This window comes from Labeo rohita, chromosome 7 (assembly GCF_022985175.1).
Source record: "Labeo rohita strain BAU-BD-2019 chromosome 7, IGBB_LRoh.1.0, whole genome shotgun sequence".
NCBI lineage: Eukaryota > Metazoa > Chordata > Actinopteri > Cypriniformes > Cyprinidae > Labeo > Labeo rohita.
This window is the reverse complement of record NC_066875.1, coordinates 37,898,095-37,925,936: the sequence shown is the minus strand read 5'-3', so window position 1 is coordinate 37,925,936 and position 27,842 is coordinate 37,898,095. Positions and strand designations below refer to the sequence as shown.

General features: G+C 36.4%; 1 protein-coding gene across 1 annotated transcript; it reads left to right on the top strand.

Moving 5' to 3' along the window:
- Window positions 1-1,453: 1,453 nt before the first annotated feature.
- si:dkey-85k7.12 (interferon-induced very large GTPase 1) lies at window positions 1,454-14,488 on the top strand. The gene is made up of 6 exons (XM_051115783.1): window positions 1,454-1,508; window positions 7,217-7,269; window positions 7,797-7,902; window positions 8,366-8,626; window positions 8,772-9,032; window positions 9,132-14,488. The coding sequence occupies exons 2-6, from the start codon at window positions 7,246-7,248 to the stop codon at window positions 13,817-13,819; spliced, it is 5,340 nt and encodes a 1,779-aa protein (XP_050971740.1). The 5' UTR covers window positions 1,454-1,508; window positions 7,217-7,245; the 3' UTR covers window positions 13,820-14,488.
- Window positions 14,489-27,842: the final 13,354 nt, after the last annotated feature.

Sequence of the window (27,842 nt, the reverse complement as noted above, 5' to 3'; positions counted from 1 at the left end):
ATCCAGGGCGTGTCCATCCTCTTCTGTCCGTCTGACTTTTTGAACGTGTAAGCTGAATAAAGTGCCAAACGGTGGCTGCTGTCATACAATGTGGCGTAACGTACTTTATCGCCGTAGCGTTGGCATATCCTCTTCAGATTGCCCCCTCGGATACCTGTGGGTGCTGTATGCATGTAGAAGAACTGACTGCATTCTTTGAAGCTGTCAGAGACCGTGCCACCTGCCAAACGCAAACCTGTCAACAGAAGAAGCCTGAAGATATATATCTTACAAAGAGCCATCAGAAAGCGAGAAGCTGATAGGTTTTCAGTGTTCGTAACAAAATTTCCAGTTTTTAAATGCAAAGACAGGTGGATCCATCTGTTCTTCCATGGCGTTCAAAGCCAGACTGATAACCTGGAAGAGTGAAAGCCACCATATGCAAAGCATTACTTTTCTTACCCTTCCAAACTGTGTAAACCTTTTTGACCAATGGAACACTGGGAGGTTTAGAGAACAGACTGAACGATCACAGATTCAGCTCATAAAGGAATCTGGTCTCTTGAAATAAAATATAAGCACAGCCCATTTCTCCAACAAAATTTATCAATGTTTCATAATGGATTTAAACTGGAAATGACCAAATTTCTTCTCATCATGTGTGTTTGGAATACAGCTTGGGTTTCGTAAATAATAACAGAATTCATTTCACGTGACGTCACACGCCCGGAAGGCAAAATGATAGCCGCCAGGTTTTGTTTTTACCAGGACTGTACCAAGTTCTAATGTACTAAGACAGTGATACTGACATACTAAACTTAATATACAATTTCTGGTGATCCATACTATGTACAGGTAGGCAGATGCGCACAGAATATGAACGCAACGCGCTACGCACGTTAAACGTTTTCCCATAGAAAACCATTATAAAGAAGGTTAGTGTGCCTTAATGCATTCAAGGCGATTCAGTATAGCCTTATTAACAAAATGAGCAACCTACAGGCAAACAGATTAACTCAGTAAACGCAACGCTAAAAGTTTTACGTTTAGTGTTTACCCATAAAAAAATTGGTAAAGAAATAGCTTAAACATTTTTTTTTCATATACGCAAAAAAAGAAAAACAAAACAAAAAAGAGGTTATATTTAGGCTAACCAGGTATGTATTTCCCAGAAATGCCATGTTCTCAATGAGTTTCGTTTCAGATGTAAACGATAGTTTCATTTTAGGCGTTTGGACCAAACCACTGAAAATATGTTATTGCTATATTTATGCGCGAATGTAACGAATACAGAGCCTACAGTTAATTCAGAGACAACGAAAACAGTAAGAAGTAAATGTTTTTGTAAAGCACTTACACTAACAGGGTAAACGTTCTCAGTGCATATTTAATATATGCCTAAATGGTTTGTCCTGTTGAGTCCCTCACTTAGGTATAAATTTGTCAGGCGTGGTTAGATTCCATTAAAAGAAGACTCTGAAGTTACAAATGCATACGTTTTCTTTCACTTGACAAGTGGATAACCAATTGTAAGTACTTTTAGTATTAATCGACAAGATTTTCTGAATCACTGTCTTTATTTGCCTGTAGTGTTCAGGCCCGTAGCCAGCCTAGCGGAAGGGGGGGGTTCTTTTTTTCCAAAAAGTGGACCTTTTTCAGTTCCCACTCATTTTGTATTTAACTATGAGGTTCAAATACTTCATTTTGTTGACTACTCATACACCAATTTGTGCTGTATTATCATGTGTGCTGGTATTTTAGTAAGCATGATTTTTTGATTCACCAAAAATATTTACTACAATGTTGTCAAACTGCTTACCAAGATATCGCCTTGTTCAGTAAATATACACAAATACCTAAAGCAATAAGTAATTTAATTAAATGAATGACATTTTGAATGTAATAAAATCACAGATTCTTTGTACTAACACATATCCAAATGGTGGGTGGAGGTGTGTCCCTGTAGGGGGGTCTGGGGGCATGCCCCCCCCAGGAGAAAATTTTACACATTTTAAAGTGAAACTCATTAATTTGGTGTACTTTAAGAACTCAGAAGTAAGAGCTCTAACCCATGTTCATTGTACAAATTGAACAAACAAAAAAGTTGATGACAGTCTGAAAAATCGGTTCTAGAACCGCCCCTGGTAAGAATATACTGTGTTCTTCCTTGACCCATGCTACACCCTTCCGCTGAGTTTTCTGAGCCCCCATTCTGGGCCCCTTTCAACCTCTGAGCCCTATGCAGTCTTTCCTCCTTTTCAAAATACAAATGTCAAGAAAGGAAATTTATGCAGAAATAATATATATATATATCTTTTTTTTTTTTAAAGACCTGCAGAAATAGAATTAATATGGAAAAAGCTGTCTAGTAATATATTAAACTGATATCCTGATTTACAGCTCAGATAATGTTCATTATCAAAAACAGTAACATCTGTTAAAATTGTAACAACCTTATTTTTTTTTAAAAAAAACTTTATTATGGACAGGACAGATCAGAAAGGACAGGAAGTGATATAGGCGGCGGGAAAGGTCCCCGAGTCGGGACTCGAACACGGGAAGCCCGGAGCGCGCTGCCCACAAGGCCATCGGCGCCGACAACCACCTTATTTTTGTATGATGAAATTATTAATAATAATTATTCACCTCAATACCATGGTATAAAAATGAACTACATGGGTTCTAGGTGTTTGTATGAAGAACAGTGATCTTAGTATTAATGCACAAACCCTATTAATCACAAAATACTGTAATTATATTCCATTACTCCTTTAATAGATTTAATACGGCTACATAATAATATAACATAGCGCGACATGTCCCACAATTCTGCCGCAATACCATAGTGCAGTCAGTGTTACAGTAAAAATAATCCATATTAAATGATTCTGACTATGGCTGCGCACAGTGTTTCTCCTGTTTGTCAGTGCTGTTTCATGTTTAAATCGCCATGTCATTGTGTTCTTCACCGAATTCAAGCACTTCACTCTGGATCTCATATGGGATTATTTTTGTGCCAATAAGAATGAACGTAACTTTATAAAACTGAACGTAACTTTCCAAGAAACGATCAAAAATATGCCACTGCCAAATAAGAAAAACACAATGAAAATGAAAAAATGAACTCAGTCGGACGAATTTAACATGCTCTTCAAATATGCTTCATTCTTTGTTAATGATTTTCAAAGAATCGTTTTTGCGAATCATGGATTCTGAATGCGTTGCCACAGCTTTCGCTTACGCTTTGCAAATTTTCGTTTGCTGTTTTGGCACAAACCTCTCGTGGGGGCGGGCTTAACAGCGATCTACTCTAATTGGCTAATGAGCTTTTGATGGACAGTTGCTCTCTGACCTGGAAGCACGGACGGTGACGTCAGTGGCGCACATATTGGAAAGTTGTTGCGGTGTGCAATACGTCGTGCTTTGTTTATATTAAGTATTAATGTTATTAGTATTTCACCTACGGTCGTCTCTTAGTTTCTAAAGATGAGCTCCCAGCAGAGACACGGAGCAGCATCATCTTCCACCTCAGCTTGTCCCTCAGGGCAGCTTGAAGTAAGTTCGTGTTGCTAAAGTAACGTTAATCAATAACATCGATAAAAGTTTTATTAATGTACAGTGTGCAACAGTTCTGATATTTTCTATAAACAAAGCACGACGTATTGCACCACTGACGTCACCGTCCGTGCTTCCAGGTCAGAGAGCAACTGTCCATCAAAAGCTCATTAGCCAGTTAGAGTAGATCGCTGTTAAGCCCGCCCCCACGAGAGGTTTGTGCCAAAACAGCAAACGAAAATTTGCGAAGCGTAAGCGAAAGCTGTGGCAATGCATTCAGAATCCATGATTCGCGAAAACGATTCTTTGAAAATCATTAACAAAGAATGAAGCATATTTGAAGAGCATGTTAAATTCGTGCGACTGAGTTCATTTTTTCATTTTCATTGTGTTTTTCTTCTTTTGCAGTGGCATATTTTTGATCGTTTCTTGGAAAGTTACGTTCAGTTTTATAAAGTTACGTTCATTCTTATTGGCACAAAAATAATCCCATAATCTCACAGCGCTGTTTAGTGATCGCGAGTAAACGCTTCTGCTCTAGTAAACTTGCGCTCCGCTGCTGAGTGAACTGTGATCCGAGCGGACGAACGGTCCGTGTTGCGCTTCAAACGACTAGCACATTTAATCCATAAGTAACGCTATTTTTGTCTTTCCGTCCCCAAATTTAAGACCTCTTGAAATTATAATTAAGACTTTTCTTATACTTATTAAGGTATTTAATACTTTTTATGGCTTTAAAAGTGCGTTGTTATTTAAAAGAACACTTGTTTATTAAAAAAAAAAAAAAAAAAAAAAAAAAAAAAAAAAACCTACATAAATTCCGGACCTTTGACTGGATGGGGTGGGTCGTTCGAACCACCCGAACCCCCCCTGGCTACGGGCCTGGTGTTATTGTTGTAAATTCAGCCTCAGCTATAATCTTTCTCATATGACAATAGCCTAATATCCGAGCCAGGTAATGATAATAGACAACCATTCAGAGTGGTGAAAGAATATGTCTGTTAGGCTTGTGCAGGAGTTAACAGCCCAATAAAAGACAATATATATGCTGAATGGACCTTTATCTCACTTCCTATATCCGGTAAGCGAAGCAGTGTATCAGAGTATCCGGTTCCATCGCAACGCAATGAAAACTAATGCGAGGATCCTCTCTTTCCTTTCTTTCGCCGGTGTTACTGCAGTGTACCTGGCTGCTTTTATTCTAAACAATGACACACCGCCTCAGTTGTCACGATTTCCTGACACAACACGAATGAGATGCGTGGGATGAATCAAGGTCCTTCTAAAATATTATGCGGGAGCACGTTCGCATGGGGTATGCATTTCGAAACTTAAGATGTTTAGGCCTACATCTCATATCACCTGCTGAAATGTTCCTATTAATATATTTCTCTTCCAAATGTGCATTCTGAATAATAAATAAATTTAACCTGCTGCAGTCAATTTCGTATTCTCATTAACAATGTTTTTCTCATCATATTTTATACCTGTTTACATTAAAATACATTTTAAATAAACACCCTACAAAATTACAAATTACTTACAAAATTAACCATGGATTTACTATAGTAAATGTAGTAAACATGTTATATTTTATTTTATTTTTTCCGCGGACTGATTTCCACTTGTATTGCCATAGTTTTACTACACATAGGTTAATTTTCGTAAGAGCGGTATTAAATTAGATGAATGAATACGCGGGCGTTACCTTAAAGAAATAACAATGTTGAACATTTTAGCTAATTAATCTTAGACAGTATAACGCGTTGACAGCGTGATTTGAGTATTATTTAATATAATAATTATAAATATATAATTATAATAACGATGGCGTTTCATTCCGTTGCCACGCAACTTTAGTCCAGCAGGAAGCGCACGCGAATCTCTTCAGAGTAGGGCTTGATTTAGCGATTTTTGATTTTATTCTTGATTCTTGATTTTATTTTTTTTCCAAAAAAGTACCTAGCGACAAATCTAGCGACTTCTTGGACAAACCTTATTTGGTTTGTGAGACTCGCCGGTACTGCCGCACGAAGTCGAGGTCTTGCTTTCCCGGCGCGCACAGCACGCACCTCTCTCTGCGTCTGATCTGTTCAGGGAGCGGCAGAGAGGAGCAGCGCGTTCAGTTAAAATATATATTCCATTGTCCTAATCGTATGTGTATTTGATTTCATTAGACAATGTCATAATTTTAGTGCAGATTAATATCTTTGAGAGCTGGTTATGTAGTCTTAACGGGCCGCGTTTCAGTCAGTATTTCCCGTTGTCTGACAGCAGAAACAGTAAAATATATAAACGAAAATAGTTTTATTGAAAATTTGGCTGTAGTAAAATGCAATATGTGAGCACAGAGAGGCAAGACAATAGGACACGATGGCGTCATGATCAGGGGCGTTTCTAGGATTTTAAAACATCCGGGGCTGGTGCCAAAACATCAGGGGCTATTGGTAGTTGGTGGGAGCTCACATCATGCTCACATAAGATTTTGTTAGACACAAGTGGTTGAACCTGGATCCTTCTAGGTGGGTCCGGGGGCATTAAACTGGGTGTTAAAGACCTTGTCACACTATTAACAATAGTAAATAGTAATCACTGCAAATAGCAAACATATCACAGTATTATAACAAAATTATAACATTACAGAAATATGTTAGACAAATAAAATAATACATTTGAAAATGTATTTATAATTGTAACAAATATATAGTTGCATGGAAAAATAGGGCCCTATTTTTTTTTTTTTCCCCCAAATTCCGTTTTATTTTATTATTATTATTATTATTATTATTTTTTTTTCAAATTCTGTTTTCATTTTTCTGGTCTTCTTTTTAATGGTTACATTTAATTTTATTAATCAAAATGTATTTAATCATGTGTAATTAATTAAAACCATGAATCTTATACAATTTACTGTCAATTTATCAAAAGTTAAGAAAAATTACATGTTTAGGACCCTATGAAATAATTTAATTTTTTTCTCTCACTTTACGTTTTAGCATCTCTGTTTATTTGAATGCATAAAAACAATTTTTATTTATTTTTTACAATAGCTTCATGGAATTCTGTGTTGTGCATTTTTCTGGTTATCAGATGAAGGTATAAAATATTTATTTTATTGATCTTTTAATGAAAATTATATTTTATTTTTGGCAAATAAAGGGGATTTACTATTAAAATGTAAAAACATGGAAGAAATATTGTGTGAAAAAAAATTTATACATTTTTATTAATTAATAGTAGTAGTAGTCACGTACATTATACTGAATGATTAATAAAGTTAAACCGAACTTTTATTTTTACGGGTTGCCGTGAATACCTTTAAATTTCTGTGTATATTTTTGACGCTTGTTTTACGCTCATGAAGTGACTCTCAGAGCAGTTCTGGAGATGTTGTCAGTCGCGACTTGATTTAATTTTAATGACCAACTTTTGATTAAATCATTCAAACTTGAAATTCCGTGCAAATCATAGGGTCATACAAAAAAACATTCGGGGCTGGAGTAAAAACTTTCGGGGCTCGAGCCCCGAATAATTAGCCCTAGCGACGCCCCTGGTCATGATTATGCTAATTAGCGTATGCAGTAATCTAGCGACATTTAGCCTACTAAATGATTTAAAGTCTACTATAGTCTACTATAGTCTACTAATTTGTATAATTAAAACTGGATCCGTTTTCTTTTAGGAGTCTCAATCAACTCACAAGCAGTTGGAATGGACTGCCCCAGTGAGGAGGAAGTAAGCATCTCTCCCTCTTACTTTCACAAGGCAGATTTGTTTGCAAATTATGTATCTTAAATTAGTCTAGAGTTGTATACACTTAACAGTGTTTAATTAAAGGGGTGATGAACTGAGAAACCAAAATTCCCTTGATTTTTTTTGTCCTAAGAGGTCATTGTACTATAAAAACATTGAGTAATTTTCATATTGCCTTCATATTGTGTCCATCTGTGAAGGATGTAGGGTGGCTGTCAAACATACACAACTGTTAGTCAATTATAGTAGTTGGCATTTGCATATAAGTTTACAATCTGCCACACCTATTTAAACAGAGCGTTCTAATGAAGGTGGTTAAAACAGGACAGAAAATGGCCTGTTACTTCTAAATTAAGATGTTTTTTATTGTAAAAAAAATCTTGATAATTATAAGTGGACCTCAGAGAACAGTGAAAAACAAAGGCAGTTCATGACCCCTTTAAGTCAAATTTAGTCTTGGCAAACCTAAATTTGAATGCCAATATTTTTTTAAAAACTGTCAAATTAAGGAATTCGCAGATGCTATTGAATACCTTGAAGACGAACAACAAACATTTACTTCAGGAGCACATGCTGTTGAGGCTGATCAAAAGGAAGATGTTTCCAAGTTACAAGGTAACAAAATTACCCTTGTATCAGGATCATATCTTTGAGATTGGGATGTTGACCACAAGTTGAATGACTGTTTACATTATATAATTGTTAGCAAGTTTTTGTATTACTATAGTTTGTTTTAAATGTGAATTTGGATGACTTTATGCCAAAGAGTTGCTTTTAATACTTTTTTTTTTAATACTTTCTGACTGAAATCAAAATGAACCCTGTTTTCTTTCAATCACATTTTTGGTCTTATTTTGCATAATGCATCAGTGCATATTATTACAAAGAAGAAAACAACTTACCTTGCATTTGACAGAAGCTTTCGGCAGAGACAGATATAACTGTTTGACTCTCTTTTTAAACATCTGAGTTGTTGAATGACATAAAGGATTGGTGAATGCACACTGACTTTGATAAACCAATCAGTACTGACAATACTTTTTAGATGTTAAACAATGTATTTTTCGTCTTTCCACAGATATTCCAGCACCAAATAAAATTTCAGTGCACCTTATTGGGACCAGTTCTGTTACTCTTGCTTGGGATAGTCCAGACAACATATCTACATTTGAGTTGACCCACTACAGTCTCACATCTACAAATCAGACCTCTACCATCACAAATGCCTCAACCATCGAGGTGCAAGATCTGTGTCCAGGAACCGAGTACACTTTCAACCTTGTTTCGGTGTCAGACAATGGAGAACGCAGTGTGGGAGTTAAAGTGACTGCATGCACCAGTAATTATCTTTCAGATCGTCTATGCAGTATGAACTTGAAATTGTATTAGAAAGGAAAGAAAAAAGTGTGTTACAGTATTACAGTGTGTCTTTAAAACTGACCTAAAAAAAGAACAATATAAATGTTTTGTTGTTTTCATTGCAGGGCCAGTCCCACCTGAAAACTTCAAGGTTGAGAGTGTGGGCACCACATCAGTTTCTCTTATTTGGGATGCATCTGGCTGTGAGGAGAACACATTTCATGTTGCATGCAGCCAGAATGGAAAAAGGTTTCAGGAAGAGATAACAAATTCAAGAACTGTGGCTTTCAGTGATCTAAGTCCAGGAAAGAAGTACTCTTTTCATATTACTAAAGTGCTTTCAAATGGCAACAGAAGTAAAGAAGCAGTCACATATGCTCAAACCAGTTAGTATGATAGAGCAAACTTCATTTCAGATATTTAATTTCAAACATTTATTAAAAAATGTGAATTGAGTAGAAACAAATGATCTTTTTTCCCAACAGAAACAAACATCCAGAACCTTTTACAGGATTTGGGCTTGGAACAGTACTACCCAAACAAACTCTCACTCAGCGATGTGCTACAGATTGAGAAGAGGTCGGTGACAGATGAGCCAGCCCAGTCTCTGTCATCTTTGCCATGGCTGTTCTTGAAGAAACTGATGATGGTGAATGTGACTGCAAGAAGTGTCAAATATTCATCTGATGAGAGTGAGGATATATCAAGCTTAGATTTATACAATGAAACACTTGATTTTCTGACTGATCAGAATAGCAGTGTAAATCCTTTAGACATAGTGACTGCCCTTTTCCTTTGTTCAGATGGTTTCCTCCAACAGGAAATGGCCTCAAAAATGTCAATGTGTCAGTTCTCTGTGCCTTTGCTTCTACCAAACTGTGACAGTCACCATTGTATGTTCATGCTTTGGGCCTTGAGAGATATTGTGAAAAAATGTAGACCTCATTCCTTGTCAGACCCAAGAGGCTTTGTGGAGGAGAGAATTGTTCACTCTGAGCTCCCGTTAGTATCTTTTGTTAGGCTTGGTGATTGCAGCATTTCTAAATCTCAGATCTTAAACAAATTGCTTAGCAACCCCCAACAGTATCATGACACTTTTGTACATGGTGATATGGATTGTGGTGACATTCCAAGAAAGATATCAAATGGGTTAGTAGAGATGAGTTGGTATCTACCTTGTGGAAACAAAAACATTGATGTTTTTCCTGAACCCGTGGCTGTTGCAAATTTAAGAGGTGATATCAGTACCTTTGAAACACAGTACTCTTTCTTATGTCAGACGTCCACTGCGGTTTTTGTGTTCTTTGACAATATAGACAGAAACTGTAAGTTACTCACCAACCAACATGCTAAAGCACAGTTTTTTTTAGTGGGTAATGTACAAAACAAAGCATTTGATTTGGAGCAGCTGAAAAGAACAGCCTCTGAAATGAGTTTGAAGAAAAACAACATCATTCTGAAGACCAATCAAAATGATGCGAATTTTGTTAAAAATCTGCATTCTTCAGTAAATCACATAATTAATAATCATACCAACAAAGCACGTCTGGAGGGAATGGACACTATAGCACATGAACTCGGAATTTTAGTTGATGAAGACATCCAGGAATGCCAGAAAGCAAAACATAATGCGCATGTCTTGATGGAAAATATACAGGACACACTGCAGTTCAAAGAGACACAGCTTCCCCTTCAGGGTAAAATCTGGAAAGATTTGGCAAAACTGGAAAAAGAGGAATGCAGACTCCGGAAAGCTGGTGATCAAAACATAGAAACATACAAGAGTGATCTCCAAATTAAAAAGACTGAACTCAGGAAACAACAGAGTAAATATGATATCTCAGAGGCCATGTCCTGTTTTGTTAGTGCACTATCAAGCTCAAACAAGGAGAGGTCCTACTTCTTGAAGTGGATGCGGATGAACCTTGACAATCTCTCCCGAACAAGTCTCTCTAGCCTCCGAGAGCAGTACAAAGAAAAGTGTCAGCAACTGTTAGAAAACAAAGAGGAAATTGCACAGCTTGACCAACAGATCTCTAACAGTTCTTTAGGAATAGAGCACTTCCTGCGTGAAATGGGCCAACTCTATGAAGCTGCAGTGTCACTACCAGAAAACTTAGAATCACATCAACAGATGCTTCACTTACCCAGATTATGTGCTGAGCTGATGTTGGATGGATTCCCTCTGGAACTGGTTGATGGAGATGCCTCAAATATTCCTCTCAGATGGGTGAGTGATGTGCTTCAGTATCTGAGCTCTTTGGTGCAGCCTAATAATAAAATTATGGTGATTACAGTTTTAGGAGTTCAGAGCACAGGGAAGTCCACCTTGCTGAACACCATGTTTGGAGTTCAGTTTGCAGTCAGCAGTGGAAGATGCACCAGAGGAGCTTTTATGCAGCTGATCAAAGTCAAAGATGACATCAAACAAAAACTTGGCTGTGATTATTTAGTGATAATTGACACTGAAGGCCTAAAATCCCCAGAGCTGGCAAAATTAGATGATAGTCATGAACATGACAATGAATTAGCCACACTTGTTGTTGGATTGAGTGACATCACAATCATCAACATCGCAATGGAGAATTCCACAGAGATGAAGGATATTTTGCAGATTGTAGTTCATGCTTTCATCAGAATGAAGGAAATAGGTAAAAAACCTAAGTGTCAATTTGTCCACCAAAATGTTGCTGATGTATCAGCCCATGATAAGAACATGAGAGATCGAAAACTTTTGCTGGAGCAGCTGAATGAGATGACTGAGGCAGCAGCTAAAATGGAGAACAAGGATGAGTATAAAAAGTTCACTGATGTGATTGAGTATGATCCAGAAACGTGCAATTGGTATATCCCTGGACTCTGGCATGGAAATCCTCCAATGGCACCAGTAAATGCTGGCTACTCTGAGGCTGTATATGACCTTAAAAAGAACATGACTGACGTAATTGGAAAATGCAAACTCAAAACACCTGCAAACAACATTGTTGATTTTTTGGAGTGGACAAAAAGCTTGTGGAATGCAGTCAAATTTGAAAATTTCATATTTAGCTTCAGAAACAGCTTGGTGGCTGATGCATACATGAGATTGTGTGCAGAATTCCATAAATGGGAATGGTCCTTCAAGAAGGATATGCACTCTTGGTTAACAGAAGCTGTAACGAGAGTGTCAAATTTTGAGATACTCAAATTGAAAACAGACAAATCAGACTTGCAGGATCTTTTATGTAGACTGAAACAAGAAGCTGACACAAAGCTTGACTCATTGGAAAAGACCACAATGGAAAATCTGTCCAAATACTTTGAACAAACAGAGGGTCATGTCTACCTTGTGGAAAAGTACAAAGAAGAATTTGTGAGCAGTGTAAAATCTCTCAGGAGGGAAACTGAGAGCTCTTTGCTGACACAGCTTGAGGCAGCAGTGGAGATCAGAAGAGCAATGAACAATGTGGATAACATCAAGAAAACATTCACTGATACAATGGAGAAAAAAGTGCTGGGCCTCTTGGAGAATTTGCGTAAAAACAACAGCTCAAATTGTGATGCACATATGACTGACATGCAGCTTGATGGATTTTTTGAACAAATATGGCAAGAAACCATTAATGAGCTGTCGTTTACTGGATTGAAGCGAAAAAATATATTTGATTCCGTTTTCAGGCAGCTTCGAGAAAACATGAAACAGAAAGGAAGTTCGGTTGCAGAGCAATTAATGACAGTGAAACTTAAAGATTATGGAAGAGTGGCGTTTAAAGTCACTAAAGAAGTCTTTTACAAAAGGTGGTATAAACGTATGACCAATAACAACTCTGCAGTGGATCTACAGAATTTAGCAGATAATATCATTCGGACATGCTCTCAGTTTGTCCTGGACAAGACAACAAGGCATTCAGATTACCACGACACCTACATTCAGGAAATACTACACATAATTGATGACAGACTGATGTCCAACAAGAATATAGGGTCAGATGAATTTGAACTGTCTTTGAAACTGCACATTTGTGGGTCTTCTGCAAAAGCATTTCAAGATATGCATGAATGTTTCATTAAGGACAATGACCCACATAGATGCCTTGATCAGTATAAAGACAAATATCGCAATGATTTCAAAGACCTGTTCCATGATCGTGATCAGTGTCAGAGAAAGGCTGAAGAATTCACCAAACTGTGCTTGATGCCTGCGGTTGAGACATTCATCTACAGCTCCTTGGGTCCAGACATTGTTGACAAAATGCTTCAGGGAAAAAATGCATTTCAATTCAGCACACGTGCATTTTTCCAGTACACACTCTTAAAGCAACTTTTGAATGAAGACAAGTTTGAACAGTATGTGAAATATATCAGCACTTATGAATGGTTTGTTAAGGGCTGGATATTAGATCAAATCACTGAACAGTTTTCGAATGGCCATGAAGTGTCTGACTTGGAGGAATGTCACCTTAGAATAATCACCAAAGAAATAGTAGGAGCTGTCAAAATGGCACAGAATGAAACAAACGAAGATGGCATCAAGGGATTTATACAATGCATATGCAGGAGGCTTGGGCAAAAGTTAATAATTCCCAAAGATGCCCTAGAGACAGTGATGATCCTAAACAATGCATCTCAAGAGCCATTTGCTCTCTGGCTAATCCAGTCTGTAGAAGAGATGGAACAGACACTAAAGGAAGAGTTGAAGAAAATCAACATACAAGGCAAACTGTCAAAACTCAAAATGAACCCCCAGGATGAGCTCTTCAAGCGAGTGTTTGGATGTGGGAAACAGTGTCCATTCTGCAGTGCACCATGTGAGGCTGGTGGAGATGCGCACACTGATCACTGTGCTTCAGTACACAGACCTCAGGGACTCGGTTCCTGCAGAAAAATTCGCACAAAAAAATTAGTGACAAATATTTGCTCAACAAATGTCCACAGTGAAGTAAATTTTATTTGTTTTGAGACTGATTTTAAATTTCATCCTTACAAAAGATACAAAGAAATCTTTCCTGACTGGCACATCCCAGCTGATGCTAGCATACAGGCCTCAGATTACTGGAAATATGTGATGGCTCGTTTCAACACAAAGTTTGCTGAAGAATACAGTGCCCGTCCTGCTGATATACCCTTGACCTGGAAATCCATTTCAAAGCAGCAAGCTGAGAAAAGTTTAAAAGAGTCATTCAGCATTAAATAAGCTATTTTCTTTCACAGCTGCAGATCCAGTGATTTAGCTGAACTCTTAAACTAAGCCTACAAAAATACACATTGATAATATGACCACCAAAACACATAAAATGCTATCAATTAATAGTTTCAGCTGACTTCCAGTAACCAACAGTACTCTCAGGAATTGGAAATGAATATCATATCAGTCAAGGTGAAAACAGCTGAAATATTGCATATTGCATTGTGTAACCAACAATGGTGAAATATTTCATATATTATTGTTTTTTTTCCCCTGCAGTTTTACTGTTTGTCATTTGATTGAAAATAATTTCTTATTTTTTCTGTTTGTCAAATAAATATACTAATCTTTTATTTCTTTATAATGGCATTGTGAACCTTGGAATAAGATTCTAAACCATGAATAAAAATAATTCTGTTAATTATTTATCCAGTAGGATAAATATTTACTGTACTGTTGGTCAAAGAGAATATTTTCATCAATGTTGTTGTTGGGAAATACATTTAAGGTACAGCAGTTTATTGCAGTTAATGCATGTATTACGTTTAATTAAATGAGTCATTTAGATAATTAGTAGTTTGATAAAAAGGAAACAGAGTCTGTTGTCTGGCTATGAATTTCTTTAATGTTCCCCAGATCAGAGTCACAGCATACAGTGTGTAATAACTTCTAAATAAAGAGAAATATCATCCATCAATCTGTTTATTCTTCATCAAGTGTGGTGTTCTGATTCTGAACATTTACAGTAAACAGGGCAACAGGTGTAAATTTGCTTTAGGACCCAGTAAAATGTGTTTATTTTCTTAGAGAAATAACGTGCTTCATTTATTCAGTAATTTTTAAATCATCCGACTTGACATATCAAGATCCTCGTGCGCTCTTTATGCCATCCTTAATTTGGCATTATTTTGCTAGATGCTTAATTCATTCAAAAATAATCAAAATGTATACTTAACTGTACAAATGTGAACATAAAACAATACTTTTCCTACTTTAGATATTTCATAAAATCTCTACCTCCTTTTGGAGAATTCAATGCTACAGCAAGTTCATCCCAGATAAAAAAAAAACATCTCATAACCACCATGGCTTCCAGTGCTCGCTTTGCTTAAACTGGACATTCCAGACCATCTCCATATCAAAGATGATTGAAAACTGGCAGGCTTTGTATCTGAAACAAGCAGCCAATCATACTTGTGCATAAATATGACTAGCTGTGATGATTCAAGTGATACTGGTATGCTACATAATAATACAGTCTTTTTATACTCAAATATAAGAGCATCCCCATCCACAGATCTCAAAAGTAAATGAAGCAGCAGAAAGTGAATTTTAACAAGTGAGATTAATCAATTTTGCTGGTGGCTGAATTGGAACTTGCACCTGTTGTCCTGGTCACAAAGTATTTCAAATTTCATTCAACCAGAAAAACAAACAAAACATTAAACAAGTAACTTGTCACAAATCTCACAAGGTGTAGGAGCGAGAAGACGTGGAGACATAAATTACGTACTCAAAACAGACTTTAATGAATAAACTGAAGCAGGTACAAAAAAACTCAGGGAATGACACCAGAGGCTGGACACAGGAAAACACAGGCTTAAGTAATGCGGGGAGAAAATGAGGGAATTAAGGGAAACACAGCTGACATAAATGGAACATAATGGGAACAGGAAATAAGAAGGACCAATTCACTATCTCAACAAATTAGAATACTTCATAAGACCAATAAAAAAAAAAAAAAAAAAAAAACATTTTTAGTGAATTATTGGCCTTCTGGAAAGTATGTTAATTTACTGTATATGTACTCAATACTTGGTAGGGGCTCCTTTTGCTTTAATTACTGCCTCAATTCAGTGTGGCATGGAGGTGATCAGTCTGTGGCACTGCTGAGGTGGTATGGAAGCCCAGGTTTCTTTGACAGTGGTCTTCAGCTCATCTGCATTTTTTGCAGTCTCTTGTTTCTCATTTTCCTCTTGACAATACCCCATAGATTCTCTATGGAGTTCAGGTCTGGTGAGTTTGCTGGCCAGTCAAGCACACCAACACCATGGTCATTTAACCAACTTTTGGTGCTTTTGGCAGTGTGGGCAGGTGCCAAATCCTGCTGAAAAATAAAACCAGCATCTTTAAAAAGCTGGTCAGCAGAAGGAAACATGAAGTGCTCTAACATTTCTTGGTAAACGGGTGCAGTGACTGTGGTTTTAAAAAAAAGCCCAGTGGACCAACACCAGCAGATGACATTGCACCCCGGTCCGTGTACCTACGTATAATTGGTTTTCTCGTTTTTGTTTTCAAAACAAACAAACGAATAAATGATTGGTTTATGCAATATTTACATTTTCTCGGGAACACAAAAACGCAATTTTCAATTTTGTTTTCATTACACGTCGTTCAAATGCAGATATTAAAAAGTCAACAAAACCAAATCGAAAAATTAAAGTTTTTTTGAACAAATCGCGTTTTAGTACACCGGAAGCTCTCTGCTGCAGCTGAAGGTTTTCACTTGAGACGGGCGTAAACAGGCTAATCAGGAGAAATGGCATCGGTGCTGGAGAATTGCACCGGATAAACATGGTCAACAACGGGGCAACATTCAGATATTTCCGCTGCCTTAGCGTCTTCTGGAACAAAAAGAGGACATTCAGTGGCAAATATAAAAAAAGTTTCTTGGCGACCGCAACCTGAGAAACAGGGGTCGTTTGGCGGATGAACATCTGGAGGGGGCAGTGGCCAGTGCTATTCGAGAGGTAGGCTACGTATATTTTTTATATTACTGTCTGCTGCTGCTACTACTACTAATTAAGAAATCTATTCGCTTTGCCAGATGTGATTTCACTGGCTGACATGTCCAATTTTGTTATTTTTTACAGACTGGACCCTTCCTTGGGCGAAAAATGATGACCGGCTACCTTGCTTCAAAGGGTCTCGGCGCTTCAGAACTGCGCGTGGGAGCAGCACTGAGGCTTGTCAATCAACCTGCTCACCAAGCTCGTTTACAGGTGTTTTTAGTGAAGAGAGATAATGCTTTATAATGTTTTATTTGTACTGTACGGTGACCGGGAGGGGACACCTTCGGTTCACTTAAGTTTGTCGTGGCCACGACCATTGATCGCGGAACGTATCAGGAAAAAAATTGTGTGGAAGGTGTGTGTGTGTCGGGGGAAATAGAAAGGAGATATTTTAATTATTTATCAACAAATCAGTGTTTTCTGAGTCAGTGTCCCAAGGATTAAGTTGCGGATCCTGACTTACCATCTCCTCTTTGGACGCGCCTTTAGAGAAATGCATCTTTACAGATTACATATTGAAAGAGTTTTTTGTTTTTGTGAAAGAGTATTAGTTTTGTTTCCTTAAGTAATAATTTCAAGCTTTCTATATATGTATCATGTCTGTGAGGTATGTATTCGCTAAGTTTCCGTTAATATTTGTGAAGCGCTCCTGTTGAGGCAACAGAAAGCGCATCATGTTTGTTTTCTTTATTTAATAAAAGCACCGTTTGCAACGTTTTGTTGATATTGTGAGTGCACACAAATAAAAGACCCTTAACAGTTCCGAATGATGTATTACTCTTACCTTTACGAGCAAAAATGACAGAACAATTTAAATTGTTTCCACTGAAAAAAAAAATGCAAGTGATCGCGCTGGCGCCTCCATTTCCTGCAATTTGGCTTTAGCTTCCACTCTCCGCACAAAGGATTGGGTATGCGTCTAATAACGCACATTTATCTGTTTAACGTTGAAACTAACTTTTAGGCCTATATCTATAGATCTTATTTTAGGCAAGTCGTGATTTGAGAAGGCAATATTGATCAAACAGACTGTGCGTGTTTGATCAATGTGTCGGATCAGTCTTTCGCTGACCACTTGGTCATTACTTTATAAAAAAAAAAAACTTAGCCTATATTTAATGAACAAAAATTCTCTAACTTAAGAGAATGAAACGAAATATAATCACTTTGCCATTAAAACGGAACTAGTTCAATAGATGAAACAGTAGTATAAGGTGTTTTGGGTGAAGACGGGCTCGGCCCGAGAATTCTGATAAGCTGTCTGACAAGGTCCGGGCTAGGGCATATATATGAGGCCCGTGCTGGGCTATAATGGCATTTATCCCAATACTTAAGTTAATATTTAATGTTTGCAACAAAGAAATGTAGCCTATACCGTGTATCCTGCTCGTGAAGCTTGTTTAAACATAAAGCTTAACTTACATGACCAAAGCTCTCTCTGGATCAGCGGTTGCGGGAAAGCAGGTTTAAATAATCCGATGTGACTGCGATTTCAAATGTTTTATAGACATGGCGAAGTCATCATCATAGCAATAAGATTGTGTGTGTTTGAATCGAGATCGCGAACTTTTAATGAATTATCCATATGCGTCTATAGCCTATGTATGTCATAATTTGTACCAGACCTCAAAAGTTACCCGGGCCCAGGCCCGGGCGGCCCCCCCCCGCTTCCGCGATCCATGGCGATCCAAATTATAAGTGACTTATAAGTGGCTATATTTTTATATTTATTGTGTATCGCTTTGCCTAACGTTCTGTAGGCCCTATATGCTAGTATTTGCTATATTTTGCAAATACTGTAAACGACAACTATGCCAATAAAGTTTTGACAGAAGTTTTGATTGTATTTATGCCCGTGTGTGAAGATAAATGATTTACAAATGAAACTACCTGAATATATAGGCTACACTCTAAAAAATGCTGGGTTAAAAACAACCCAATTTGGGTTATTTTGGCAACCCAGCGCTGGGTAAAAAAAGGGACAAACCCAACGCTGGGTTGTTTTGACCCAGCAAGTTGGGTTGGATTATTGACCCAGCATGCTGGGTTGCTTTTTTTATGGTTTAAAATTACTACACTGCTAGGCTAAAATGAACCCAAAATTGAGCTAGGCATTAAATCTACAAATCTTGATCATTATAAAGTCACTTTAACACACACAGAATGACTATCAAAAGATAAATGTTTATTAAAAACTACAACAAGAGAAAACATTCAAAAGTAACATGCATGTGAAAAGAAATGCAGAAAAAGTGGCATTAGCAGGTACTGAGTTTATAAATGAAGCACTGAATATCTGCTGACTATTTTGTCTGGTAAATTTTGTATTTTGTATAAAACTACTGTACAAAAACACTACTTTACAATAATTGTACAATTAGTTAATAGTTTCTTTCTTTTTTTTTTTTTTTAAAAACACAAACTAAAAATAAAACCACAACATTAACACTGACATTATAACATTTAACACAAGCAAATGTGTGAAGTATTGTGAGCATGTGTATGAATGAATGTGAACTCCATTTCTACTGAACAACACAGAACAAGCATTTGACATTTTGTTTTTACAGACTATACACTTACGGCTTGTTTCATAGTCCATGATCACATACAGAAAATGCATCACTGCCAATTTTCATTATCTCTTTAAGATAACTGATGTGGTCATGAAGTCCCATCAGCTCAGCAAAGGCGTGCAACATCTTTGATGTTATCCAGGGTGGCCTCCTCCTTTAAAACCACTGTTGCATCAGTTTGGGGGAAAGATCATTTCTCCTCTTTGTCCAGCATTCATCCCAGTCACCACTTGCTCTTCATCAGTGGCCTAAAAGAGAAAAACATTTAAAAAAGAAAACATTTAGTTCAAATGTAACCATTTTCAAACAGAGGTGCCTCCAATTCTGTAAGGATGGGTAACTAGACTGTTTTATAATTTCAACCATATTGTGTGGTTGTTTATTGTCTTTGTCTACCACAGTGCTTTAGAATACTACAGTAGCAGACAACGGTAACATTTATTTTCTAAAACATAATTCCCATCAATCTTAAAAGAATGAAGCTCTCTTATGTCTCTGCCCTTTTAACCTCTACATAATTTTTTTTACCCTTAGTCAAACAAAACAAACAAAAAAAAAATGACCTTTACTTGCCTTAAACCATCTTTCCCTTTCTTATGAACGAGCTGAAAATATCACCTCCTCACATAAGCAGGATTCTGTGTCATTAACTCCAAAGTTGGTTTAGGTTCTGCAATTAAAAACACAGACATCAGTGGTTTAATTAAAATGTCATCATACGGTTCAAAATGTGAAGCAAACAAACAGGAGACAACAGAAACATGTATTTTCTACAAATAACCTGCATCAATCTCAAAAGAATTAAGTGCTCACCTATGTCTCTGGCTTTCTACATGATGTCTCTGGCTCACCTACATAAAATGTTTTTTGTTCTTAGACAAAAAAAAAAACAAAAAACTGATAACATGACATTATGACCTTTACTTGCCTTAAACCGCCTTTCCCTCTCTTATGAAGAAGCTGAGAAGATCACCTCCTCACACAAGTAGGATTCTGTGTCATTAACTCCAAAGTTGGTTTGAGTTCTGCAATGAAAAACACGGACACCAATGGTTTAAATAAAATGTGAACAAGTCATCATACGGTTCAAAATGTGAAGCAAACAGGCAGAAGACAACAGAAACATGTATTTTCAAAAATAACTCACATCAATCCTGAAAGAATGAAGCTTTCCTATGTCTCTGGCTTTCAACATCTACAAAAAAGTAGAGATGCACGATATTGGATTTTTGCCGATATCCGATATGCCGATATTTTTTCATCTCATTTTGGCCGATACCGATACCGATATATATCATTTTATTTGGAAAGTTAGTTTTTAACAATAACTTATTTGTTAGGATTAAATAAATAGTAATGAGTGGTTTACATTCAATCCCTTCTTTTTCATCAGTAGACTAGCATTATTTATGATCTGAATTTTGTAAATTAAGTTCACTTTTGCTATGTTATAAGCCGAACTTCGGATGCTTTTACTTTCGATTTTGCAATCTGAATACAACATTTCAAAACGAAAACAGAAAAGTAGAACTAAACTGGGTGACTGTGAGGGTGCTTTGCGGGACATGAACAGGACATAATTCATTGCTACAATTTCTTAATTCGTTCCTATGATTTATTAATTTATTAATTTGTAAAATGAGGGAACGAATTAATATGTAGTATTAACGAATTGTTAATTTATTCCCACAAAATATTTTATTTCCCACCCGCAATTTATCACAGTAAGAGATACGAAAACATGGATTAAAAGTGAATGACAAGAAAATAAACCTAAGAAATTAAAGGGTGAGACGGTGAGGATTTGGGAAAATAAAAATATTAAGTTATGTCGCAATTCGTGACCAACTGGCAAAACAGTACACCTTTTTTGCACAAGAATACCAACATGTTTACCTTCTCTGGTTTAACAAGCGGTCTTTTACCCTACTCGAAAACCAAATCCTCCGTCCGCAATCTTTCCAGAATAGTCGCGTCCTTTTTGCCGTCACCGCCTGGCTCGTGCTGACACTACAAATACAAACCAGGCTCTACACCCGAAGCGCTCACAACGAAAACTACTCTTCGCGTGATCAGTGAAATCCTGAATATGCCACGGCTTTGTAACTCTGTAACCCGCGCTGTATGGAGCAGTGCGACCATGTCAAATTTTAACTTGCACATTTAAAAAAAAAAAAAAAAAAAAATGTGACAGTTTTGATCAGTCTAGAGCCCTGCAATACAAAGGCATTCAACATGGAAAGAAAGTAATAGAAATGTAGTCACTAAGTCATGTTTAATTATAATTTCTAATTATTTTATATGGTGCACTTCGCTCTGACAGGGCTGCAGGACACGAACATAATTATTTCCTACAACTTGTTAATTCGTTCCTACGTTTTATTAATTTATTAATTTGTAAAATAAGGGAACGAATTAAAAAGTCGTATTAACAAATTCTTAATTTATTGCCACGAAATCTTTTATTTCCCACACGCAGTTTACCCGCATAAATGATCCGACAACATGGATTAAAAGTAAATGACAAGAAAACAAACCTGCGAAATTAAAGGGTGAGACGGTGATGATTTGTGAAAAGAAACCATAAATATTATTAAGTTTGTGGCAATTCGTGACCAACCGGGAAAACAGGACACACAGCCGCTTATGGCTTTAAATGTATTGGCTCGAACGGCATGAATCCAAAAGTATGGTCGCTACTAACATTTCCCTGCTAACCAATTATTTAACTTATAAAGAATGCTTTGTACCTCACTTGTGTCATATTCACGAAAAATGTTTCATATGAGCAACAGTGTGTTTTGCCGTCGCGCCGCCGAAGAAAGAGAATTCACTGACGGCGCGCCGTAATTACTTTTTATTTTAAATGCAGATCATGTCATGTGCAAACACAGCCATTGGGTTTCAAAATACAACAAAGAGCACCATAAAACCATTTAAAATGTGCATTTAGCGATCTAGTGACTGGATATGAAACAGGCAACAGTAAATTATCCCAAATGGAACAACGGCGCGTTTTCTCCTATAGCCGCTGCTGCCACTGCACGTGCTATTGCTATGCATCATTCTGTATGTGTATTCTCAGTTTAAATGCAGCGATCCAAAACAGTGAATCTACTCCTCATTCAGTCAAAACTTTGCTTCAAGAATGAGCCACACTGCTGACATGATCTAATCCCTAGCACACCCTTAGCACATGTGAGTTAACATATTCATCTTATCGGCAAAACATATCGGCATAATGTTTCATATCGGGCCGATGCCGATATTTACATTTGAAGTCATTATCGGCCGATTCCGATATCAGTCCGATAATATCGTGCATCCCTACAAAAAAGTAAACATTCTTTTACTACTAGTCAAAAAAAATATATAATATGTAATTATAACATTATGACCTTTACTTGCCTTATACCGTCTTTCCGTCTCTTCTGAAGAAGCTGAGGAGATCGCCTCCTCTCACAAGCGGCCTTCCGTGCCGTTAACTCCAGAGCTGGTTTGAGTTCTGCAATGAAAAATATGCACATCATTTATTTAATTAAAATGTGAACAAGTAATCATACTATTTTTGCATCAAAATATTAAGTAAACAGGCAGAAGACAATGGAAACATTTATTTTCTACAAATAGCTTGTATCAATAAAAAAAAAAATGAATCTATCCTCATTCTGGCTTTGAACATCTACATAAAACATATGTTTACTCTTAGACAAATAAATAAATAAATAAATAAATCAAATAAAAGATAACATTAAATTATTACCTTTGCTTGCCTTAAATCACCTTTCCCTCTTTTCTAAAGCTCAGAAAAATTGCCTCCTCACACAAGTAGGCTCCTGTGGTGTTAGCCCCAAAGTTGAGTTCTGCAAAAAACGGACATCAATGGTTTAAATAAAATGTGAACAAGTCATCATACTGTTGTTGTATCAAAATGTGAAGTAAACAGGCAGGAGACAACAGAAACATGCATTTTCTAAAAAATTCTAATAAATAAGCATTAATCCTGAAAGAATGAAGCTCTCCTATGTCCCTGGCTTTCAATCTCTAAAAAATGCAACCATTCTTTTACTAATAGTAAAAAAAAAGGTTATATTATATGGAATTATAACCTTTATACCGTCTTTCCGTCTCTTCTGAAGAAGCCGAGCCGATCGCCTGCTCTCACACGCGGTCTTCTGTGTCGTTAACTCCCGGCGCCGGCACAATGAAGATTCAAAGTTCAACAAGTCTGAAATATTACATGCAAAACATTACTTTTAACAATTAAAACTTAATGAGCCTTAAAATAATTAAGCTAACGTTAGTCTTCATTACACGACGCCGTTTTCTTTAGGAAACTACTTTAAGTTTAATCGCGGGAAAAAAAAGTTCACGAATTAACATGTAAATCGGTTAACAGTCCTCTATTAACACCTAAATCTTGTGTAAATATGACATATGAAACTCACAGACGTTGTATTAAAGCTATCTCTCTAGCTAAGAGCTATCTAAAGCTAAGAGGCCGTTAAGACTATTTCTGAGGCGAAAACCGCGTCAGCGTATTTTACAATAAAAGCTCTTTTCCGACTTTTCCCGCGTTCCAAGTCTTAAAATACTCCCGGACACACATAATGAATGATGACTTTACATTTTTAATCTTTACTTACCGAAAATCGTCCTTCACTCGCTTCCATCTGCAGACGCTGAGAAAATGGCCGCTTCTCGCACTTTTTGACGTACGGTGGACACGACTTGCCTGCTCTCTCTCGAGTCCGCGTTCCTAACCCAGCACCGCTGGGTTATAAATTAAGACCAGTTTTAACCCAAAATTGGGTTAAATTAACCCAACTTTCTTACCCAGCGGTCTCAACCCAGCATTTGGGTTGAAAAAACAACCCAGCGTTTTTTAGAGTGTAGTCTATTAATTAGACGAGATAAAATAGAATGTGTGTCAAATTCAACCTTTAAACTGCATTCCAGTAAAAATCCCAGTCATATAGCATATTCAAATTTTTACTGTATCATTTACATTCAAAACTTTAAGTAAAGAGATAGAAATTAAGGTAAAAAAAAAATATAACGAATACAAAGGAATGATACAAATATTACAGAAAAAAAGGATCAGTTAATGGACTTACAAGACTGTGGGATGCATGAAATGTTTGTAGGACTATTTGATATACTTTATGTAATATTTATTAATGATCAACTTCTTTTGAATGCTGTCTACATCGCGCACAGACAACATTCGCGTAGACAGCATCGCATAATATTATCATTTAATATTGTATTAATTTCTATAATTATGAATATAATAATTCCTTAATTCAGAATAAAATGGTAATAAATCTATCTCTGATAATCCCGGGTTACTATGGTCACGCAGGTTTGTTTACGCATTAAACTCGTGGCCACGAGAAATGGATGTCGTTCCCTCATCATAGCATCTCATGGCCACGACATAAGGATGTCGTTACCTTGACAAAATGACATAATATGACGTTCCCACGAGTTGATATGACGTTCTCACGAATTAATATCTCGAATAGCACTGGCCACTGCCCCCTCCAGATGTTCATCCGCCAAACGACCCCTGTTTCTCAGGTTGCGGTCGCCAAGAAACTTTTTTATATTTGCCACTGAATGTCCTCTTTTTGTTCCAGAAGACGCTAAGGCAGCGGAAATATCTGAATATGTTGCCCCGTTGTTGACCATGTTTATCCGGTGCAATTCTCCAGCACCGATGCCATTTCTCCTGATTAGCCTGTTTACGCCCGTCTCAAGTGAAAACCTTCAGCTGCAGCAGAGAGCTTCCGGTGTACTAAAACGCGATTTGTTCTAAAAAACTTTAATTTTTCGATTTGGTTTTGTTGACTTTTTAATATCTGCATTTCAACGACGTGTAATGAAAACAAAATTGAAAATATGAATGAAATTCGTTTTTGTGTTCCCGAGAAAATGTAAATATTGCATAAACCAATCATTTATTCGTTTGTTTGTTTTGAGAACAAAAACGAGAAAACCAATTATACGTAGGTACACGCCCCCCCCCCAAATCATCACAGACTGTGTAAACTCAACACTGGACTTTAAGCAAGGTCCGTGTACGTTTTGATCATTTGTTTTTCAATTTGAAATTGAATCATAGAGATTGAAATAGAAATGAGAAAACGGCTCCTTCATTTGTTTTTTCGTTTGTTCAGAAAAACGAAAAAAAAAACAAAAAAAAAAAACGAAATTTCGGCTCGATTTTTAGTTTTTTTGGGTTCACTGGTAGAAAACGGACAAACGGCTTAAAAATTCATTTTCCGCCGATTGGTCAACCAAATCTAGACCGCTGACGTCATCAGTTGTTCCTCTGCTCCGTTCAACAAAATAATAGTCTTTTATTTATCTTTTTCATTCTTTTTTAATTGCAATCTTTAGAGCAACAAACAAGGGCAATAACATAAATTACAATGAAATATAGGCTAATAAACAGACAAAATATATAATAATAATGATAATAATATAATATATATAAAAATAATAAACTAAAAAAGTAAAAGCAATAAGAAAATTACATGTCCATAACAAGTACAAATAGTTACACATTATTCAAACAATTTAAGGCTTTAAAATAATTTACATCTTTTGTCGCGTTGTTATTACTTGTTTCTTTTAAGGTATAGGTAGTGACTTATTTCTATTTTACAATGAGTAAAAATTGTTTTGTTTTTTTTGTTTGATTGTTTGTTTTTCAACAAAATGATAGTCATCTGACTGGACTTTCTTCTGTGCAACCTAACGCGTTTCACAGAAATATTTATTTCAGAAATATTAATCTGCACTCAGCCTGTTTTATTTTGCTGTATGGTCGTTTTGCATTTTTATAGAAATAATATCAATGTAGTTCATACATTCATACATCACGAGCAACAGCGGACCAGTAGTCTAGTAAAATGATTGACAGAACCAGCGCAAGAGAACTTTTTTTAATAAAAATATGTATAGCCTATATTGTACTGTTTAATATAAGTGAGTTTGTCTTTGTTCATTTGTTGTTGTACATTAAAGTAGAAATGAACCATAAACTGTGCGTTTGTTTTAAAGGGGAAAATCTAAAAACTTTAATTCATTAGGTTATAGGATAGGCCTATTTCATGTCATCGGTCTTAATCGTTTTGTTAATAAAAGTTTATGTTCAATAAGCGAGGGTTTTTTGTGCTGTTTTATTGTTGTTGTTTTCTCATTAAATTAGTAATGATCCAAAAACTAAGTAGGCCTATTCGTTTGAAAGTAATCTTGAAAATCTATAGGTCTTTTATTTAGGCTATGTGTGTTACATGTCGTCTTATTCGTTTTGTTAATAAGTCTTGATCAAACAATGGGGGAAGACATAAAGATTAAACATTAAAGATCAAAATATTGCTGATGCACAGGGTTACAGGTTGCATGTTGAGCAAATAATAACGTTATTGGCTTCTTCCATTATGTTGGATCGCTTTTTTTTTTTTTTTTTTTACTACAAATTACAAATTGTACTTAATTGGTGATCCAGTGTAAATATATAATACGGCATAAAATGGCAGTTTTTTGTTTAAACATTATTTATTTTTAACGCTAATATGTTTTTTTAAATTTTCCATCCTTGGTACCTTCTGCCGATTTGCATTACAGTATTTGCACTGACCAAAAACTGAGCATATGTCTAAAAGGAAAGTTATGACTGCTTTTGCGCTGTCTAGTGGGTAGCGCAGCTAAATAAAACAGGCTGGTGCAGATTAATATTTCTGAAATAAATATTTCTGTGAAATGCGTTAGGTTGCTCAGAAGAAAGCCCAGTCAGAGGACTATCGTTTTGTTGAAATAAATAAATGAATAAATAAAAAATAAAATAATTGTAATCGTTTTAAAATAGAAATAGGTCACTACCTATCCGTTAAAAGAAACAGGAAATAACAAAGCGACAAAAACTGTAAAGTATTTTAAAGCCTTAAATCTATTGGACATGTGATTTTCTTATTTTATTATTATTATTTTAGTAATTCTACTACTAATATTATTTTATTATATTATTGTTTTTATCTCGTTTTTCCGTTTTTCTGAACAAAAGAAAAAAAAACAATAAAGTAGCCCTTTTCTCGTTTTTGCTTATTTCATGTCAAATTGAAAAAACAAAAAACAAACAAACAAAAAAAAAAGATCAAAACGGGCACGTTGGGCTATGAGCTTCTCCACCCTTCCTCCAGACTGTAGGACCATGGTTTCCAAATGAAATACAAAACTTGCTCTCATCTGAAAAGAGGACTTCGGACCACTGGGCAACAGTCCATTTCTTTTTCTCCTTAGCCCAGGTAAGTAGAAGGGTATAACTGCAGCCTGGAGATCTCCAAATGGGGACGGGAACTCCAAAACGGGGTGGGAGCTCCAAAATAGGGCGTGGCTTCTTCCCATTGACAGGCAGGCACATGACACGCATGCGCAGTTTCGAGCATTTTAAGGTCTTTAAGGTGGTATGCTTAGGGTCTAGGCCAACCTGGATTCATGGCTGACAGTAAAACACATCCAAAATGGAGAATATGCTCACAGAAATACACACACAGAAACGAAAAGTTTAAACTAATATATTAATACTGAATAAACATGTTTACACACACAGAGACATACATGCATACACATTTTCTTGTACAGATATTTGAAATA

What these genes read in the sequence shown, in the direction of transcription:
- si:dkey-85k7.12 (XM_051115783.1), top strand. Translation starts at nt 7,246, where the DNA reads ATGGACTGCCCCAGTGAGGAGGAA. An exon ending in TAAAGTGACTGCATGCACCA is followed by an intron (nt 8,627 to 8,771) that starts GTAATTATCTTT and finishes TTTTCATTGCAG; the next exon opens with GGCCAGTCCCACCTGAAAAC. An exon ending in AGTCACATATGCTCAAACCA is followed by an intron (nt 9,033 to 9,131) that starts GTTAGTATGATA and finishes TTTTCCCAACAG; the next exon opens with AAACAAACATCCAGAACCTT.